Raw genomic sequence first — 23,112 nt, 5'->3', positions numbered from 1 at the left:
TACAACGTTATTTAGCGGATGATTATTTAAGCAATGCTGTCTTCTTCTATCTAATGTCAAATTAATAATGACAGAACGAACGAAATCAGTGTTTAACGAAACAGCAGCTAAGCAGCGTTTTTAAGTAAGGTCGTATACATTTACAAAATTAACGAATTTATTCATACCCAGTTATTTAAACTAAGCAAACCAATGTACAATTAGGCATAATATGAAATACGGCATACTCTTTACAAACAATGGAACGCAGACCGACAGCACGGGAATGGTCTAATGAGGTATTATACCATAGCTAGGCGAAATCCTAGGCACGGCATTCGATAATACGATCTTCGACCAAACTACCGAACTTGTAAATCGAACCATTATTGGGCCTTACATACTTTTGCCATATTAAAATCAAACAGTTAAATAATACGGTATGTATTTGTATGAATAATAACGAAGCGTTAACATCTTTAGAGATACTTCTTCAATAGCTCCTTTCACAAGACAAACATTGTACTGGACTCGTTACCAAGCGCTTTCAATTTAAAACCTCATAATTCCAACTGACATTTAGCAAAAGCTAAAAAGCTGGTAAATTAATTTAACTTTGCTGCTTGCTTACTAGATTAAAATAAGTTTTACTTTGGTGTCGATCCGTTTTAAATTTTCATTGAAGTTTGTCAGTCTGTACTAGGAAATAAGCAAAGCTTAGTGGTTAATTGTTAAAGTTGGCGGCTAGAGTTGGATTTAATTTCGTTAAAATGACTAAAGTTATTTTGTGTAAAATAGTGAATGAAATAGGTCACGCGACGTGGTTCAACTCGGGTCAAGTCTAGTGAAACCAGGGGTTGATAAGGAAGAAGAATATCCTACGGAAGCCTGCGGAGGCCGCGCTGATTTTATCAAATAAAAATAGTTTGCCTACATTGACCTAGTATTTGAAATTAGAACGGAAGGAGTACTAATTTAGAAATGACATTATTGTTGAAGGATAAATATCTTCACATGCGTTATAAGGTAATGTCACATTAAACTAGGACAGCAATTTAGAATACCTAACTTGTTTATACATTCATATGTACATTCAAAACGTTTATTAAATCTACTTAAGCGAATACATCCACTTTAGTGATTTTATATGAACTATGTCAAAGCGATATAATATTGAAATAGGAACGTTCGAAGGGAGGGCGTCGACCTTTGATATTAGTTACTATTCTAAGCAGCACATTAACTTCAAGGGAAAAATGCAAATGGCTTATTATTTATGAATTATTTTTTAAGATTTAATAATATCAAATTTGTTTATTTATAATGAATTGGATGATCACATATCATTGATAATGAACATTATCTTATACGACGTTACAATTATGGCGCGAAGGTTTGTCAGTTTTTTATTAATATAGGAAGGCTTCCGGGTAAATTGATGAATAAGACACCATCCCCCTACATATATTATGATATCCATACACCGCCAATGTGCCGCAAACTATACCAACTAAGATGTTATGTGCATTTGTGCCTGTAATTAAACTGGTTAAACACATTAAATGCAAACATTTACCGGAAAAGATATTTTGAATATTTGGTGTTGGACCGTAGTATCAATAATAAATGGATAGTTACATTTGAAAAAACCCTACGTAATAAAGAATTTAATTTAGGTAAAATTTGTATTATTTTAATATTGCGTTTAATACATCCGTAATAAACCTACTTATTCCTCTTATGTCTGTAAATAGCGTGGTTGTGATTCATGATTAAATGATTCTAAGTTTATTTATATACACTTTGAATGCAAATCGAACTCTCGTAGGACTGAAATGTGGTAATCAATTACCTTTAGAATAAACGTTAAGGATTCAATTTATTCTAATGGACTTTCATAATTTGTGGCTTTCGACATGCTAATCCAGATTGATGTGAACAAAAGTCATGGGAATGGACATCTTTGTAGCTTAATATTTATCACCAAATAAATCTGCCGAGAACACTGCTGTGTTCTATATACAATTGTAACATATCAAGGTTGATGTCAGGTTTGTCGTTACCTTAATACTAACTATTGAATATTGATCGTTAATTATAGTTAATGATTGTTTTATGATAAAATATAATGTGGTGTCTAAGATGGACCTAGTAGCTTCCGCGTAACGTGTGCATCTATGTTCAGATATGCATGTATATATAAATATTTAATTACTTATTTATTAGTCTAAATGGCTGAAGATTATATTTTCTAAATGTATGCTCAACAATTATACATATTATGGTATGTGCTCAATTTTAAGTTATTATTTTTCGTTTTCAATCGTCGGCGATTCCTAAGGGACAAATTCTAAGACATACTGCCAATCCTCAATGGAACAGTGTACTAAAACAATTTCTCAATTCCTTATTTTTAATCGGAAAGTTGGCCATAGTCCAGAACGAGAAGATTTATCAGACGGAATATTACATTCGTTTTATAAGATAATCAACTTGTTACCGTTGTAAATGTTATGTTGATATTGAAAATTTCTATATTTACGTAAATTGTGAAAAATTAATGAGGGACTTCGACAACACGCTAAACTAGTCATCACTTTCAATAACATTTCAGCTACCTTAATAATAGTTTAGCGTTGTCACATTTTATATTACACTAAAAACTGGCAGACGGTGTCCTATCTGTGTGTATACCAATTGTCATCGCGATCAGTTGAAAGGTATGGCCAGTTACGACTAAGTGGATGATGTAAACTGCTTCATGAAAAAATACTAATGTAAAAAGTTTTATGGTGATCGATCAAACGAAGTCAAAGTATATTAATCGCAAACAGATATACCAACATCCACATTTTTTATACTATTGTACTGATTTATATTTTAAATCAAAATGGAACGAATTCAACAAACATTTATTTAATGTAAATTATTTTAATAATATACACATTTTTGAATGAGACATAATGGTTTGCAAAATTTTGGCGTGGCCTTAAATAGGTAATAATGTTTGGTCATTTCATGTTATTAAACGTGAAATACAAAGATCATCCAAAATATTTACATTTAAATGTGATCCAGATTTACATAAAACTCATAAACATAAATGCCACTTGAGACACGCAAGGTTTTCGCACGAAGACGGCTGTCGTGAGATATTTGATTATGACCCCTTCTACGGCTATTTTAAAATCAATACAACCAAGGGTTTCTGACCTGCATATGGAATATTCATTAAGCAATTGAAAATATTTTTCTCAATGGCATTTTACAATCACAGTTACATTATTATGTATTAAGAATTCAAATTCCAAAACTTTTTCTTTTAATATTTTGTATTAAATGTTTAACAAGCCATGTTCCAAGAATGGAATAGTGCCAACCCAATCTTAACTAGTGGTAACGTGGTAAAAGCTCACTAAAGGTATTTTTGAATCGAATTCATCAATCGACCTCATAAGCAGCTCAACCACCCGTGTAGTGATGAAGAAACAAACTATTAAAGCACTCCCAAGGAGGATCCTAAAATTCTCTTTTCCTTGTGTTTTGGGAACGTGGTCAACATTATAATACATTGTAACTGTGTGAATTAGGTAGTAACTGTATATAATTATTTTTATATAATATTTAAAGTTATTCAGGATGAAAGTTTAATTGTATTCACGCGAAGTTGTAGTAAAGGTAATAAAAATAATTCAAGTTATCTCATCGGAATCATAACACCTCGCCACTTGCTGGGAGCTTAAAAGATTTAGGACGGCGACACGATCACACAATGCGTGGTCGAGATCTGATAAGTTAGCTCCTGAATTTCAAATACAACCTCGATCCGATTTACAATAAGTGTGTAATGCATTTTACATGAAACTTTCGACTTATACAATATTAAATTTAAATACATGTTATCGATGGCTTACATGTAAAGTGCACAAATTGCATACTTGAATATAGGGGAAAAAGTTTTATTCTATACCTTTGTTAAAATAATTATATTAATATATTATACTACACTCGATATAACTTTATTCAGGTAATTAATTTTATTGTACTTATGTACTTTGTTGTTTAATACACCGTTTATGTTTATTTTATAGTTTGTCTCAAAATATGTTAAAAATGATTTATTATAATTCTATACCCGTATATAATAGAAATAATACATTCATGTTCATACAAGAAATGTATACAATGATGAATCTTGGTAAATATTATTATCTCTACATAGAAGCTTAAAACAAGATATTCACGTATATAAAACTCGGCACAAAGAAGGTTGTCAAATATTGTATTTTGATGTCGTAAGTTCACACTTACGATGTCTATGTTATAAGAGCTGCTAGGTAACATATGTTTTAAATTTAAATTTATTTTGTTAACTTATCGAAATATGCTTTATATTCATCGAAATTTTTGACGCATTCATTAAAATCTTATTTAATGTTAAACTTACCTGAAGTTTCATTAATATTGAAAAATGGCGTGAATGGGTTCCCCTCAGATACGAGACCGTAGCGTATCTGCCGAGGTGCTCCCTTATCTCCGTCTTCAGCCCGGACTTTTACTACCATGTCACCAGGTGCCACTTGGCGTGGAAGGTGAGTAATAGGAGGTGCTGATGTGAATACAGGTGGCATGTCTTGAACATCTTGAACGACCACTACCACTTCTATCCCAGCTATATTTCGGGTGTCCTTACCCAGTTCTACGTAAGGGTCCTGTAAAAGAATAAGACATTGAAATGATAAACCTCTAAAAAATTAATGAATGCTTATATAAATTATAAGTACAAAAATCTCTTTTTGTTTTTTTAGGCTAATTTTATGCCGATTTCGATAAAATTATCAGCTATTTAATTACTGTGTGATAGAAAGTAAATTTTAAGTCTGTGAAAGGTTATGAGTATTTTTTTAATTAGGAGGTAGAATTGTAAAGCGGTAGTACATGCTATCACACTTACCACGGCCAATAATGTCAAATGATACATAGACTGCGCTTCAAAGTCCAATGGACCGACGAGGAATATCGTGCCTTCCGTGTTCTCAGTAGACACTCGGCGCTGTCTTATTGCAAAAAGCGGGGAACCCTGCACAAAGAAAAATAGTCGAGTCAAAAATAGTTTTTAATTACCCTTTATAAAGTACCGAAAAAATAACAACGATTTTTTTTTCCATATATTCGCGAAATATTTATGCATCTTTTTCCATTATTTTTTTTATGAGAGAAATTATCAAGTAGTCAGTAAATAAAAAAAAATATTTAATATAAGTGTATATAGATCAAAATACAAATAAGCAAAACTATATAGAAAAGTTAATTTCATCACGTAGAGCTCGCTTTTATATTACCGTGCGTGTAAAGACACGTTCCCGTCATTATAGCGTTTAATGGACGATTAGAAGCGTTTTTCCACAGACCACTTTCAACAGAACCGGTAAATAAAGTACGGTAAGATAACATCTCGGGAACACGTTACCAATAATACTTTGTGCTTAAAGATCCTATAATAATGTTTCAGATTTCTAATAATTACTAAATGAACAAATTGATCATATACTACATCCGATATAACTTTATTCGGTTGATTAATTTTATTGTACTTATGTACTTTGTTGTTTAATACACCGTTTAATATTTTATAGTTTGTCTCAAAATATGTTAAAAATGATTAATTATACTTCTAACTAGCTATCCTTGTTAGCTGATCTGAAAGATTTCTGCTAATCACTTATATAATATGTTAAAGCACATAACATTTAATGTGAGTGGTGTCACTTTAAGTCTTACAAAAATGCTTCATCTAATTCTGACAATGTGATTCTTCTATGTAAATTATATATTATTTACTAAGATTGCCTTCTGTTTCTCAATGGAATATTACAGGAACCCCAAGGCATGAGTGCCGCCCATTTACCACGGATAGCGAGAAATTTAACACGCCTGAAGACATACTAATGCTCGGTAATTGTGTAATATCATCTTACCGAGAAATTCTGATCAAAGAAATTTCTAAATGTATTGTTTCACCTCATTATATAACCTGATATTAAGTGGCACTTGATAAGAACAAATTTTAATAACCTGCTCAAACCATAAATATAATACGACGTTACGGAAGATTGTGCTTAAAACGAATTTTCACTCAAAATGAAATGGTAAATGAATTATGGTGAAATTCCGTCAACGCGATATCACCGTGAAAATGAGCCCGATTAGCGGTGGCAACGAAACTTCATTATGTGGTTAACGCTTTAAATGCGTGCTGACATGCCGCGGCTCTGAGATCCAATCATCACCTCATATCACTATAAATGTATACAACATACCCAAAGTTCTAACTCCAACGGTTTCGGTGACAATTGATTTTTTTTGGCGATAACTATTTCGAGATCCGTTCCACGTTTTGCATCCTGTAACAATAATAAAATAGTTGATTTAAATGAGAATAGAGATTAGTGATATTACATATACGATCTATTTGGTACAATTTATTTGTATCGTTTTAAAAGGTCAAGTACGATTTAATAACATAACAGTTAATCTCTGTTTCGTTTCCGCGAGGAAGCCAGGGTGCACGTAATCATCATCAATCACGGTACTTCACGCCGCAGGCGCCCCGTGCGGCGTCATGTGGTGACACCCATATTTCGAGGTATAGATATAATGGCATTTTTTACATAGTGATCGTTATCTTTTACAATTATGTCATTAATATTTAACGGCCTTACCTATAAACGCAATTTAGCGATGATTATTTAAAAAACACCGTGTTTGGTTCTTTCGAATTTCAAATCAATAATGACAGAAATGGAGAAACGTTCTTACTCATGAGCGTTCTTTAGTGGGTGATAAGTTAAATAATGCTGTGTCTTCTTCTTTCGAATTTCAATAATGACAGAAAAAGCGAAATTAGTGTTTAAATAAATAGCCGCTAAGCAACGTTTATAAGTTTATGTGATAAGTTTTCTTGATATACATACTATTGAAGATACAACGGCGTTGTTTATTTATAGTAAATAACTGAGTTGGCTCAGTAGTTAGAAAACATGAATATTAACCGATGATTGTATTTTCATGTGTTTAATTTGTATTCATAATTCATCTCGTACTCGGCAGTGAAAGTAAATATCGTAAGAAATTGCATGTGTTGGATGATCAAGTCTGCAACATGTTTATCCATCAAACCACTTTTCAGCAGCGTGGTGGAACAACCTCAAAATGAGAGGATTAATCCTCCTCCAGCAGCTGATCATTAACAGAATGTTACGTAACTTTTTTTTCTTAGCGATATTATACATTGATTAGTTTTTTAAATATACCTCAGGAACTAAGATAATGCCAGGTTGATGAGGAAATACAGTATCTCTTGGAGTGGTGGCGTTGGTGCCAGTAATGGAGCAAGCAATGCGAGCACTCCTTCCTCTGGTGTTGCGGGCTGACAGCCTGAAGTCCACGTATCGACCGGGTTCCAGCCTCCGAAGTAGTATAACATTGGCTTGGCAGACTGAGTTGTATCGTGTGCATGGAAGTGACTCGATGCCAATATCTAGACGTCCCATTTGCCCTGTTTACAATCAAAAATATATTTATAAGTTGAATATTATTTTTCGAACATATATCTGTCATGAATTTAAATATATTACAGTATCTGATACTTCAATGTATTTATGACTACTTTCATTACTTCATAACTTGTTAAAACTACTCAGTTATTATAAACTTTTGTTATTTTTTTAATAAAGGATTAACATAATTTTTATGCGTTATAATACTCGTTAATGTTATTGATTATACACGTCAATGAAAAACCACGTGTTTACAGCTCAAACAAATTTAAAAATATGTTGAACGCGGTACTTGCATTTGAAACAGTTTATAAAACAAAACATACCAATAAGTTCAAAATGCAACGGATAATCGAAATCTGGGTCGGAAGCACGGACGCGGTAGATGACGGAACCGACAGCCGCGTCCGCCGGCACGAGCACAAGACGCATCAGGGTGCTCGGGTCGAACACCGGGTCGCCGCCACGCGCCGCTGCACACAACGCGAGCAACACCAGCGCCGATGCAAACGTCATCCTGTAAACAAAACGTAACCGATTAATAAACGGTAGGTAATAAGTAAATACAACACTAGATGAGATGGTCAGTGCTTGAAATAACATAAATTTAGATCATGTAAATGTTCCAATGTCTAAAGTCTCCTTCCCCTTATGGGAAAGAGTTTTTTAGCTTATATGCCTGGTTTTGAAGCCGCAATCATAGTTAAGAATTCACGCGTTCTAACGACTGGGCCCGGTTCTAAGATCTTGGCTCGATAAAAACGTAGAGCTTAATAGAAAATCATCCCTCTTTCGCTTGTAAAGTATAACATTGCGAGGAAACTTGTGACGGATGAAAATTTGCCACCTGGATATCCACCAACTTTTGAAATTTAAAACCTTCACACACCCTTTCTATAGCAGTACATCATTTACGTGCTTTTAATGCTAATTACCACTACTTACTTGCAAAAAATAAGTAAAAAATAGCAAAACTCTTATGTAGCTCCTTTCTTTAACTATAAATTGGTTTATACATTACATGTAAAGTTATTATAATAATTATTTATGTTTTATAAGGGACGTTATTAAAGTATTTTATTTTACAAAAATGTTGAAAAAAAGCTACTCTTAAGAAGTCTCATGTTAACCGATATGTATTGCTCGACGATATCTGTCTATAAAAATTGAAAAATTAATCACGACACACGTCTGGTATGTTCAAGGTATTAAAGTATTTAACGCCATCAAATATGTGATGTCAACAAATATTTTGTCACGAGATAGTCCTAATCCGGGCGGGAAGAGGCTGAATAAAGGTAGAGACACGTACTATCGAGTTTTACGACTCACTATTTACTTAAATGCATGACTTTATGATACGTAAAAGGTAAATTATAATACTTTTAGGTGCGCTTGCTTTCGTTAGCCTGGGGATAATTCTATTAATTTATCATGATTACGATACTTTCCCGATTCTATTCCTAACAAAAATTAGCTAGTTGAATCATAACTGGGAACCAATTTTACTAATTTATAACGGTTTTAATTTCGTTTAAGGGATTCAATTGCGATAAAGTAACTAAGTAAAATTGATCCCTGTTTAAATAGTAAATATGTAAAGGTACGTTAAAAACATGGTTTTAAGATACCGCAGTAACAGCCAAACCATATCTATGAATAGCAAAATTAAAGTTTGGTCATGAATAATTATACGTAGTAGGAGTGTTTTGAGGTTGGCTTATGTACACGGAGCTAATCTATACAAGGTTGGCTCATATGTACAGGGACCAATTGTATTAAAATAAATTCAAAAATAGAACCTTTAACGTCTTAAAATTATTATCGTTGCAATCGCTATTTCTGAACATAAGTGTAATGTCTAAAGTTAAGGGGTAGATTATAATCGTGTCGCAGGTTGATCTTTGATCCGCCGGGCTATTGTCCTGCCTACCTACAGGTACAAGAGCAAGCGATTTACGCTTATTTTAAGAAAAGATAATGTCATCAAAAACATTGTTTTTGATCATATTTTATAGATAATAATAAAATTGATAATTTTCCTATTTTATATTATATATAGTTTCATATATCTGTTTAAATGTCAAGTCATTATCTATATTGGTTTAAACAGAGCCTTAATATTTCTAAGTTAGTTCAATCTGAAAATTATACTTTAAAATATTAATTAATATAGAAGATTTGTTCAACAAATTAAATTTTTGTTGTGAAAAATTTAATTTGAAAAAAAAAATTACTTTTTTCGAAGAAGGTAAACGCATTACTTATGTTAATTTTATACGACGTTTTTCAAAGATTTTATAAATTTTATTAATTTAAGACGCCACGTCGTACAAAGAGCTTTCCTAATTGAATTTTGTATTGTACGCTTTAAATTCAGGTTTTTTTCATATATAACTATGACAGTTTTGGTTTCATATAGATTGAAAAAATGAGCTAGCTTTATTAACATTGTCATATTTTATCGATCAAGATCAAAGTTCAAGGTCAATTCAGTCAATTAATCCTGTAGAAACATTTATATGGATTTTCTAGTTTAATTTTAATTATTTAAAGATAAGTCCGGTTGGTTATGCAGAAGATCGGTTGGTATAAGAAACATATTTTAAAAAATATTATAAATATATATTTATGAAGTAACGCTTCTATAGAATATAAAATCTATTACTAAGGTAATTTATTTTTGATTAATAAATCTAGATTCAGATTGTATTCTAATTATTTTAGCGAAATTAAAGAGAGAGGTGTTACATAATATTACGTACTTAAAAACACCCACCATAGTGTGTTGTAATTTGTTCATATCTCGGCATACCACAAACCCATGTTGCGAAAAGCAAAATTATCATGAAATAGCTTCTGTTATGAGCAGGAAGCGTCCAATTTATGCCTTTGTAATAACTCGCCTTAAATTCAATTTCTTCGGAATATTCGCTTATTTCTAATGAAGCTGTTGCGTAAAATTAAACACATAACGTTATTATTAACAAATGAAAAACTATATTAGTTATAAATTTATATGAACTTATATATGTATTATTATATACATATATGTATTATTATAAGAGCCGAGATGGCCCAGTGGTAAGAACGCGTGAATCTTAACCGATGATCGTGGGTTCAAACCCAGGCAAGCATCACTGAATTTTCATGTGCTTAATTTGTGATTATAATTCATCTCGTGCTTTACGGTGAAGGAAAACATCGTGAGGAAACCTGCATGTGTCTAATTTCACTGAAATTCTGCCACATGTGTATTTCACCAACCCGCATTGCAGCAGCGTGGTGGAATAAGCTCCAAACCTTCTCCTCAAAAAGAGGAGAGGAGGCCTTTAGCCCAGCAGTGGGACATTCTTTATTTAAGCTAAATTATTATAAATCAAGCAATCATATTGTACTATTTTAGTAGCATATTTAGGGCATAGCAGATGAAGTGATTATAAATATTCCATATTTTTCATTTTTATATGACAAAATATTCCACGTGCCTCATTGCACCAATGTCATAATTTACTTGCAATATTCCGCAACAATATTAACATACAATACTAGATAGATACAATTTGCCAGCAATAAAACTGATATGAATTTTAACTGACAACCGTTTCGCGTGAATAAAGCGGCGCAAATCTAAAACCATGAGATATGAAGTGAAAATTAAATCGGTACTACCGCTTGCACATTTTCCGGGCCAAAGGTTGGGTAACCCTGTCACGAGTTCTCCTGACACCTCGGGTATCGGTTTAGCATATAAACGTGCAATAGCTCATTGAAGCGAGGCTGGTATGGGTTGACGTTGATTTCGTAAAGTAAAGCACGAAGTGGGCATTAGATTATGCCCACATAATAGACAGGGCGTTATTAATATCTTCAGATTTTGCTTTGCTTAAAGTAAATGGAGTAGCTTAACTGGAGTACTATATTGGTAACAATATTATGTTAACGATATTTTCGTTATAATAAAACCAAAAAGGTCAAATACTCTTACGTCAAAAATAAGATGGATCAGCCTTATTATTTTTATATAAGGTTTTTATATTAGGTTAGGTTAGGTTTGTTTAATAACATAAGATTTAGTGTTGTTTTATAAAATTAATTATTTGGTCGAGAACCAAAAAACACGATTATATCACGCGTACAAACATAGAGTAAATATTCAATCGCGTAGACTGTAGTTATCTTTGACAACAAACGTGATCAATGTCGGAGGCACTGAACATAGTATCCAGATGTTGAACCCGCAGCTCTTATCTCCCTCTCCGCAGTTGTGTAAGTAACAAGTTCACTGGCACTAGAATGCCAAGTTGGAAAGTACCCCTCTAGCACACTTATCAGCCACCGTCATTAGTTGATGAAATTATATTGCATAATCTTAATTGTAACGTTTTCATTTTCTGTTTACGTAAAATAAATTACTTTACAACTTGATATCCAGATAATAACAAAATTATTAATAATATTAAATTAGCTCAACCACTAAAGTTGGTTATCTCCTTATTATATGTCTCTTACTATAACTTTTATATGAAATAAAATATAATAAAATGCAAACATTGACTCGTTTTTGTTTCATTTTATCGTAGTTTTACAAAAAATAACATAAAAAATTTAAAATGTGCTGATTTTGTGTTTTCATTGTTTCTGTCGTACTTGGCGGTACAATCAGCCTACATATGCAGATGTGATTATAATTCATCTCGTGCATGACGCTGAAGGAAAACATCGTGAGGAAACCTGCATGTGTCTAATTTCATTGAAATTCTGCCACATGTGTATTCCACCAACCCGCATTGGAGCAGCGTGGTGGAATAAGTTTCAAAACCTTCTCCTCAAAAAGAGAAGGCCGTAGCATAGCAGTGGGACATTCACAGGTTGTTACTGTTATGCAGATGTAGATATGCTATGGCTGATATATACATCCAAGAACGTGATAGATTAAGCGTTGTCGCTTCTTACCATCTCCTTACCAGTTTCTTCTGATATAAGAATCTGTATGACCAACAGTTACCACTGTTGTTACTGTAATACCACGATAGTTCTAAATGTTTTAATTTTAATAAATCAGTTCGCAATCAATAAGTCACTTAAGTTATGTAAATATATGTGAAATAAAACGTGATAACTATAATCTGCATCTAGATTCGTGACATCGATAGTGCATGACGAATATTGAGGGATCCCGCGGCGTTATTTATTGCGATCCACGATCTCATAACAATTGGTCGGCTTGGCGCCGGCTAGAATATTTTCTATGTCGCAAAACTCGTTCAATTCACTTAATCTTCTTGCGTGTAGCGCTTAAACTAAATTTATACATACGCACGAATCGATATCTTGATAAACGAGACAACTGATTGTGGAACCTCTGTCTAACGACATAATGTGAATATTTTATAATATTAAAGTGATAATAAAATGGTTTTGATTAAATTAAAATAACAAATATCGCAAAGACATAAAAGTGTTAATTTTCTCTATGATATTGTAATTTAAATTTTAACGTTTTCATATCGTAATACCATCAAAATATCGTGGTTTGTTAAATTATGAACGTGCATTCCAGCAAAAGTGCCAATTAAACTCGCTTAGGTCCGACATAAAAGCAATTACTGCCATTCGATCATTCGGAAAACCAAGGGAACGTAATTAAGGAATTATAATCCTGACGTCCTGGACCAAACATGACTCTTAAATCATAGACTGTTGTTTAAATAGGCTAGCATTGCTGTATTCTTGCAGTTGGGCATTATAATAGTTCTTTTTCAAGCGTCAAAATCAATCGACGATGTTAATTGCTTGCTTGGAATTGTTTTGTATTGGAATTAGAACAACAGTATTGTCAATCGGTTAGTTATATTTTAAATCTTGTTATAAATGATTTTCTATTGAAATGCACATTCAGTTGTCAAAACGTTCCTAGCCCATTTGATATATAATCGATCTCGGAGTACAATTGCAAATCACACCGACTGTCCGTCATAGTACAAAAGTGTAATCTGCAACACCATAACGCGAGTAACAAACTAACAAGGTGTTACAGACATTGTAAAACACCATTTATTTCCTTTGACCATAGTTCCTATGATCGGAGAATTTATCATTGTCGATTCTATGAAGTTTCTATGATTGGAGGTTTCTGCGGGTATGAACAGCGGGAGATAGTGCAATGGTCGCGGCACGATGTCGCTTTGACCCCAGAACCAACATATAATATACTTTGTTTCTTTTGGTCACGGTTCTCTATTAACATAACGTTAACTGCGAGGTCATCTCAGTTGAATTTAATCTTTTATAAAGAATAGTATTATCGGTAGGAATATAAATCTTTAAAATATATAAAGCATTGGCCGGAGTTTGCGATTACTTTTTACCCGTGTAAGTGATTAAAGTATGTTAGCTCTATTTTATTGCTACTTTAAATACGGCAAGATTTGTAAGACTATGTTTTATTATGAAAGTAGATTAACAATGACATAAAATACAAAGTCAACATCTTATTAGCTTTTTGTATGACTGCATTACATTATTATACGTATTTACTTCTTATTACTAACTAAGTAACTAAGTATAAGTTATAAAATATAAGTTTTTGGTACTAATAAGTATGTTCTATTTTTAGTCGTAAATTTCATTAGTTTTTTTTACTTGATCGAGTAATACATAAACTTTTGTATTTATAATTTTATAGATATACATATATATAATCATAAATTTTATATGTCAATTATGACACGGAGAGTTGATTGATCAATTTGAAACACTATTTCTCAGCTTTGAGTCATTGCTATCTGTAACACGGCTGTGGAACTTGATTTTGTGTCATAAATTTAGTATTTTTGTTTGTACTTTCTTAATTCTTAAAAATAAAGTGGCCCTTATTAATTGAGTTATCGTTTATTCAGGAGATTAAGTTAATCCCATATTGGGTAGGATTATAAATACCCGTTTTACTATAATGAAGTTTCATATTATGCTTGGGTTTTCATTGAATATATTAATATAAAATTCTGATCTTACGAAATTGCTTTAATTAATAGATGAAACATTTATTCAGTAGCCTTACAAGATAGTGTCCTATTCAATGAAGCAATTAATATTTTATTTAAATTTAGAATTTAAAAAAGAACATTTAACGTGGTTTTTCGAAAACGTTCCAAGTTTAAAAAAATACTTAATTATGGATACGTTTTCCGTTTTATTACATTTGCAGAATGGAATAAAATTGGATTCAGAGGTCTCGTTGTTTAATAAAAGTAAAATTATTTAATTACACTTTAACAAATTTGTAATACATTGAAAATAAGTTTTACCAGACCAATAAAAATAATTACATTCGTTCTATTGTATAGACGCTGGTCAATATCGATTTTCCGTCAATTTTACCGTTTATAGGCTACATTAATACATACGTATTAATGTAAAATAATACTTGCGTAAAGTCAAAGTATTTAATTTAATAATGCTTTTGTCTGCGCCTTTTAGAATCGTACTCATTTATAATGTCATAAAATTGAACTTACAATGGATAAAGGGATTGCTGTACAAGATCGTATATGGGACACTCCTGGAGAAAGGATTCTTATCGTTTGAAACGGCCTACTTCTCCGTTCTTCAGGTGAAGGTTTGCAGTCATTTCACTAAGGTACTCTGATTTGCGTCGGTGATATATGGTTATTGGAATTTCTATGTGCACGATGTGTTACTACAGCGGCGAACAAGACATTTTTTTTCAGCCTTTTGCCGTCCACTGCTAGAAGAAAGCCTCCCCCATAGAACGCCAACCATCCCAAACTTAACAAACAATGAACAAGACATGAATTACATTATTAGACATGTACATGTCTACTTAGTGATAGTATCAGTTAAGTTTCATGTGTTGTAATTACTGGATCATTTCGGCTCTTAAGAAGACTTGGAGTTCACTCCAGCCCCTGCTCTAATGCGTATTTCTAAATACATACTGATTTATGAAATGTTTTTCTTCACAATCAAGAACGAAATTATATGTGGATAAACACATAAGTTACACATTACAAATTTAATTGTCACGATTCTTGCCGAACCATTAAATCAACGAGACTAATAACAACAATTATACTAATCAAAACAAAGCTAATACTATGGCCTATATTAATATAGAACCGAAATATAAATTTGTGAAAAAGGTTAACAGTTTAATTGAAATCGATTATGTAATATGTGTCTAACACGCACCCTATATAAACGGGCGGTATAATATATCTGATATACTTCTGGAACACACGAATTTCTCTACGATAATATACATAAATGAATTTTCAATAGTTCAACCGCCCACTATGTTTAATTAACATCCGTTTATCCTATCTCGTATATCCATTAGGATATCGTTACATATTGTTAGATTTAATTTTAATTGTTGCTAATGCCCTTTTCCTCGTAATTTCTCTATCTCCGCCCGAGATAATTAAGTAGATACGGTTTATAGAGTAGCCGTTGTTATCTAGATCTTAAACTTATTAAGGTTTATTAACATGGTGTTTGACTTAGTGACCCTTATACGGTGGTATCGTGGCGTTGTAAATCTGTACAAAAACTTAGCTTTATAGCAAGGATCACGCGAACTGACCCTTCGAGTTTGTTACGTTAAGTCTAACGTATAAGGCGAAGTTGACCTGGATAAACACTTATGGCGTTTGTACTAAATCTTTTTGTCGATAACGTGAATTGATGTGTCTGCGTTTTGTTAACGAAATTTTTATTTTCATCTGTATTATGAAATATAATGTAATTCTGGGACTGACGACTTTTTAAATGTTACATAAAATATCAATTCTGCTAGTAGCTTGTATTTTTTTTTTGCTTTTTAATTTTAATGGTACTTTAGTTAATACAACAATTGAGATCTGTTATTATTATTGAGTATTCCGGTTCCAATTACGTGATTTATCGATAAATGCTTGACGTGTTATGGGGTGACGATAGATTTTCATAATCATAGCGCGGTCGCGTTAGAAATAACGGGCGAAAAAACACGGTAGATTTAAAAAAAATGTTCATTAATATAATGAAATATTTTTAATAAACATTAAATCACTGGAAGATACTCCTGCAATGTCGTATACCTTATTAAAATTAACTTACAAATCGGCATAACATCAACTATTTAAAATAATGTAAATAGAACCCATAGTAATGTAATATCAATCTTCAAAACCGATAATGTTACAGTTACGTAACTATGAAACTTGGAAAGGTTAATCAAGATTTAAAAACCAGACGACTTTTATGTATTACTTGGAATTAGGCACGGTGGTTTATAGCCCGAGTGGCGCTGCTCTGAATTGAACTAAATGAGAATTATGCAAATTCGAAGCAAGTTTCGGAAATCAAATATGATTAATTCATATTATTGCTTTTCGTTTGCTTTATACATTTAATATTTATTAATTAAAACTTTATTTATTATATTTATGTTATTATTTCTATATTATACATATTTATTATTTATTCTCATGTCGGTACGAATACTTATCATAAAAAATATTTTATTTAGGATAGCTTAACTCCTATACATTCCTACCTTTTTTTACGGCAAAAACGCATTACACGTTTCCCCCACGGGAACATTAAAGGGGGGGGGGGGGGTGTATATGGGGCTCGCCGATGTCTAAGGCGCCGAGTGAGCCCCGAAAATCGGAATATCCACTAAAAATCCAGCGATATCCTTTCCGTCTTAACGAGGAGCGCCACGGGATTGCAATCGATCGAGCATATAACAGAAGGTCCTCAATCTAGTAGTTGAAATGAATTATATATATCATTTTAATTTAATTTTTATTAAATACATCGATTTTATAGCTAATTGATTACTTTACAGTTTCAAAAAAAAAAACTAAATAACATAAATCGTAATCTGAGTTTAAGATTATGATTTCAAACAAATGCACCACTTTACTACAGCGTGGTAAGTCGAGACGGGTTGTAGTCATTTCGAAACATTCCAATAGATGATGATTATAGAGGGACAAATAATTATATAATAATAATTAATTTGTACCGACATCATTATATTTATTATAATTTTGTTTGAAGTGTAGTTATTTACTCGATTTATTGTTGGCAATATTTTTTATCGATTATTGTAGCGTATTAGTTTAAGAAATGAGCTTGTGCATTTTATAGCAACTAGACATACTGTATCTGGGCTGGCAATGTGAGACAAACCTAATAAATCTTGATATATCATTGGTAACGCGAAAGGGCAACTGACGTAATCATGATTGCCAAATGTGCATGCTTCTGGCCATTCTACAATGACGTTCAGAGGCGTCAACTTACCGCCAATTAACCACAATTGATATGCATAAAAAATACCGATATTAATACGTAAAAATCTCATCATCTTCTTGTCTATCCAGTAGACACTACGCAGTTGGTTAAATTTAAATTACGAATATCTTGATATAACGAACTGGTTTTCTCACAACGCCCAACTTTCGTCAGTTTTGTCACGAACTCGATGATATGATCTCATAATTGTCTTGCCTTGTTACTTTCTAGATTTGTGCTAGAAGCAATCGCCTTTATAAATGATAATGAACAACGGCCTATCATCAATAATGGCTTGCTTTTTACCGCTACATCATAGTCACTTCTTATCTTTTTTATAATGTATATTTATGCATTGCATTTGTGTTTTAGAAAATTATATATGTAAGAGTTTTTACCAATGTTGCTGTTATTTATATGCTGCATGCTTACAAAAGACATTGTTAATAATTAGGTGTGATAGGTTAAGCTTCGTTTTTTTTTGTATAAATTAACGTTGGGTTGAAATTAGGTGTACATGCAAAAGATTATTTGTCGACAATATATAACTAAAATTTAACAAATGTATGGAATTATTTAAAAAATTTAAAGATATGTATATAATATTACAAGAGAAATATTTTCCGTAAACGATAACTTTAATTTAAGAGAGTATTGTATTCATTAAAACTTACTGACCAAAAATAAGTATATATTGTCATACTTATATAAATAAGAGTAAATTAATTTTACAAGCTAATGGTGCTCTCAATATTCTAGCTTCCATATCAACAGAAGATCATTGTGTTTTCGTTATGTGCACGCGGTCGGACCACTTTCTCTAATGACGTCTTTATAAGTACGACGTACGTTGCGTATGCTATGCGGTATGTTTCCTCTTGATTAGACGATTTATTTTGCACGAACGAATCGACCTACTTATAAGACGCTTGTGTAAAAACACGCTACGTTTCAAAATGTGCCTTTAATTATAATATGAGTTAAAAACTTTTTACAATTTTTTAATTAAATTTATTTTTATTTTATTTTGGTAAATTTTAAAAGAACTTTCATTGTTAATTTACAAATGCGTCACGTCAATCAAAGTGAATCAAAATCTCTTTGAATGATTGATATGAGAGCGTATATTTTACTATTTATATTTATTTGTAGTTGAAATTAGAGTATTTAGCACAGTTGCGAAGCGGAGCATAACGGCCGTGATATATATATATACCGACAGGCCGGTTCGCGTGGTTGGTGGATGCTTGCCTTTAACGCCGAAGGTTGTGGGTTCGATTCCCACCCAGGATAGATATTTGTGTGCATGAACATGTCTGTTTGTCCTGAGTCTGGGTGTCATTATCTGTATGTGTATGTATTTACAAAAGAAAAATAGTATATGTAGTATATCAGTTGTCTGGTTTCCATAGTACAACCTCTGTACAAACTTAAATTGGGATCAGATGGCCGTGTGTGAAAAATGTCCCAGGATATTATTATTATTATTTTATATATATCTATTTTTCAATACGTCCACATTTGAACATCTGTAAACAATTAGTTATCTATCTTTGTGTCAACGGCTTGCTTTATAAATTTGATAACGTTTATTGGGTAAGGCAGTATTTTTAGTACATGCTTTTATTTATTAATTAAATCAAAAAAGCAATCAAGATAAACATTAAAACTGAATTATAAATATGTGATCTAAATAAAGAAAATAATTCGTAATTGTAGTAGGGCTTGGTGGCTTTGAGCAAGTCCGTCTGTGTATGTGTCACCCACTCGTCATATATTTTGCCACTAAGCAGCAATGCTTAGTATTGTTGTGTTCCGGTTTGAACGGTGACTGAGCCAGCCACGACTACAGGCGCGAGGGAATAACATTAGTTTCCAAGATTGGTGAAGCATTGGCGATGTAAGGGATGTTGACCACGTAACGTCAGGTGGCCTACTTGCCAGTCCGCCTACCTAATACAATAAAAAAATATCCTAAATTGATACATTTATTTAATGTCATAAAAATATGTTCTTTTTAATTATTTGTACGCCAAATTATTTGATACGAATTACTAACGAATAGGAGCAATTAAAACAATTTATCTTAAGGATAATCTGCATTTTCCGTTCATTAAACCTTTTAAGGGAGATCAATGTGGCTGACCGATTGATTGTTTGATGATATTACGATTTTCTCACACTAAATAAAACTATATATAGAATCATATATTTAATTTATACATAATTTGTGAAATAGTATAAATTCCTAACCCGAAATGGCAAGTTGATATAAAATAAATATACAACCAATACAGCAACCGAATAAAAAGTATTTATATGTTTTATTATATTTATATTTATTTACGCTTAATAAGCTGTTCATCTTAACGGAGTGGTCGTAGGACTCATCACACACTGAGTATAAAGCAGATAAACAGCAAGGCTTTGTATTGCTGTATACATAAACATGAGTGGGCCAGTGTAATTATAGGTTCTAGAGTCATAACAATGGAGGTTAACAACGGAATTTAGCGAGTCGGTAGCTAAAGTTTAAATATCTTGAATACACATCACCTTCAAAGTTCAACGAATTCTTCACTTTACATTAATTTGATAAAAGTTTAAGCGAGTTTCTTAGCAATTACACAATCATTTCTATACATCATTATGTAAGTTTTTTTGTTCACTACCCACTCAAGCTCCGTTTTGTTCGAATAAGAAACAATGAAAACTCTGTCCATTTTGTATTTACGTTTTTGCTTATCTAACAAGTAATCTAATTTACTGTTGTATGTGTCGTAACTGCATAGAGCAGTAAGGCGCTTATTATTCATGGTTCATACCGCTTCAAAACTAGTGCATTATTGATACTACCTTAGAATCATACAGGTATGTATGTATTGAAATGCATAGAAGACGCAAAAGATACATTCATTTTCAATTTTTTTAAGAACATATTCAAGTAAACCTGCGATAATTTTAGTATACATATGTATTTTGATATCTTTAAAGAAATAAAGTTAGAAAGAAACGGGCTGTTATTAAACTAAAACCTTTTTAAAAACAAACATTTATTTCTCAATAATTAAATAGTTAAAGCTTTATAAAAGATTTTTATAATTGTATCACGAAAAGTATGTGCATAGTTCCTAATCAATGGGTTAAGCGGAACTGGTAAAGTCAAATATTGTATATATTTTTTAAAGAAGTAAAATAAGTACCAAAATAATAATCAGTAATTGGCCAGCTACTTGATATTTAGGACATGGATCAGAGGGTTATATTTAAAAACATATTTAGTGCTGCTGTTGAAGCATTATCTGAGAGTAAAATAGCGTTAATTACATTTATGAACTAATCCATTAGTTATGTTTAGTTTTAGTCATTTATTATCATCATTTCATCGGATATTCTACTGGTACATTTTTATTTTTTATAAAAACTGGGAAAGCAAATGACTCCACTCTACCTGATGGTAAGTGGTAGTGGAGTCCAAGCGTGACGACGGCTAGTACAGTTGGGAAGAATATTCTGCACTAGCCGGCCCGCACGATGCCTCTTCACGCCTCGTTTGAAGGAACCCGGGTTGTAAGTGGAACACGTGTGCTGGTAAAGAGTTTCATTTTTTAGTGGTGCGACAAAGAAAAGAGTTGCCAAATTTCTTCATGCGCGATGGTGTTTAAATCACGGTTAGGCGGTGACATCGAGAGCCAGCACGCGTAGACTTGTGAAGGAAAGGGGAAGCAGGAATTAGGGAGAATAATTCCTCAGAGCACTCGCCATGATACATTCGATAGAAAGCGCTTAGAGCTGCTATCTTTCGACGCAATTGTAAAGGCTCGAGGGTGTAGCGACCTTTACGTTAATACTTGTTGTGATTTGGTTTGAAGGGTGACTGAGCCACTGTAGCTACAGGCACAAGGGACATACCATCTTTGTTCCCTTCTACTTGGCACATTGGCTATGTAAGGAACTGTTAATACTTCTTATAGCGCAAATGTCTATGGTCGGTTGTGACCACTTACGATTAGGCGACCCGTTTGGCGGCCCGCCTAGCAATTTTATAAAAATTATACTATTTTTAGTTTTTTTAACAAATTTTACTTCAATCAACCATGACACTTACCTAAAATATCAGTGTTAACCTTCGCGTTATTATACAAAACTGCAAAAATCTTAAAATAACTCGAAAGAACAAACAGTGCGTAACTTGTTTGTGCCGACGGAATCGATACACGCAATAATGTTCAAATCGTTTTCGAGTGTAGGCCGGTTGTTCACAATGCTTCTTTGTAGTGTTAAACTACACGACGCTAACTGGAAGCTTTGTACAATCTTGAACAACTAATTGGATATGTACAACTACACGCATACGCCACCTTTATTTCAAACACAAAAAAGCCTAGAATACTTTAAAGCAATTTATCAGTTTTTTGTTAAATGTAGCCCAGTTTTTGAAGCTCTCATGAATTGAAACCGTTAGATCAAGTATTAAATCACGTACGCATTGTAAAAACCAAAACATGAGAGTTTTTCCCTTTAGCGTACAAGGTTATTTCGACATTTATAGACCTAAACAAAATGTTTGAACGCACTTTTTTATGTAAACGATAAAAGATAAAAAAACAAATTAAAAAATATATGTAACACAAGTAATTATTTAATTCTTCTTTTTAAGATTCCAATTAAAACGTATCTGATAGTAATTAATTTTATACGACATTTAACAAAGCTCCGTGAGAATATTTTACTTACTGGAATGGAACGAAATATTTCATTCCAATGACATTAATGGTCCACATTTTGATCTAATAATCTCCTAAAATATTGGAATGGCGTCAAATATAATTTATACTTAAAATCCTTATACCCTGTAAGAAATTTAAGAAAAACGTTTATGATAATTGGTCGGTGGTTAGTACTAAATCATTAAAGTATATTAAAGGACTTGTGTCCGTAATTCATCCGAGATCGTTCTGTTAAGTTCATTTATGGAATGTCTTAAACGAGTTCAAATTGTGGCCGACCCACGCCGTATAATAAAGGAATATTGTCTATGTTTCCGGGCGAGACATTTTGTGCATCTATCTGTACTAATAAGTGATATTTCATAGACAATCGTACGATTATACAAATGGTTGAAATGGTAAATATTTTCTATGTAATTTAAATATGTGTCAATATAAAAATTCTTTATGATACCAATATTTTATTTAACGGCAAGTTTGAATAATTACTTAATAGTAAAATTAATACTAGAAAATATTGTTATTAGGTCGAA

At 32.3% G+C, this 23,112-nt stretch overlaps 1 protein-coding gene across 1 annotated transcript in view; it reads right to left on the bottom strand.

Moving 5' to 3' along the window:
- LOC126771096 (cadherin-86C) overlaps positions 1–23,112 on the bottom strand; it is a 103,208-nt gene that overhangs the window by 9,914 nt on the left and 70,182 nt on the right. Inside the window, exons 3-7 of the mRNA XM_050490815.1 lie at positions 7,865–8,055; positions 7,293–7,537; positions 6,300–6,383; positions 4,934–5,059; positions 4,427–4,691 (exon numbers count right to left, since the gene is read on the bottom strand). Coding sequence (XP_050346772.1) covers positions 4,427–4,691; positions 4,934–5,059; positions 6,300–6,383; positions 7,293–7,537; positions 7,865–8,054 — 910 coding nt within the window. The 5' untranslated portion in view covers position 8,055. The remainder of the gene's footprint in view (positions 1–4,426; positions 4,692–4,933; positions 5,060–6,299; positions 6,384–7,292; positions 7,538–7,864; positions 8,056–23,112) is intronic.

This window comes from Nymphalis io, chromosome 10 (genome assembly GCF_905147045.1).
Source record: "Nymphalis io chromosome 10, ilAglIoxx1.1, whole genome shotgun sequence".
Classification (NCBI taxonomy): Eukaryota; Metazoa; Arthropoda; class Insecta; order Lepidoptera; family Nymphalidae; genus Nymphalis; species Nymphalis io.
The sequence above is the reverse complement of the archived record's forward strand: the minus strand, read 5'-3'. Positions and strand labels throughout refer to the sequence as shown.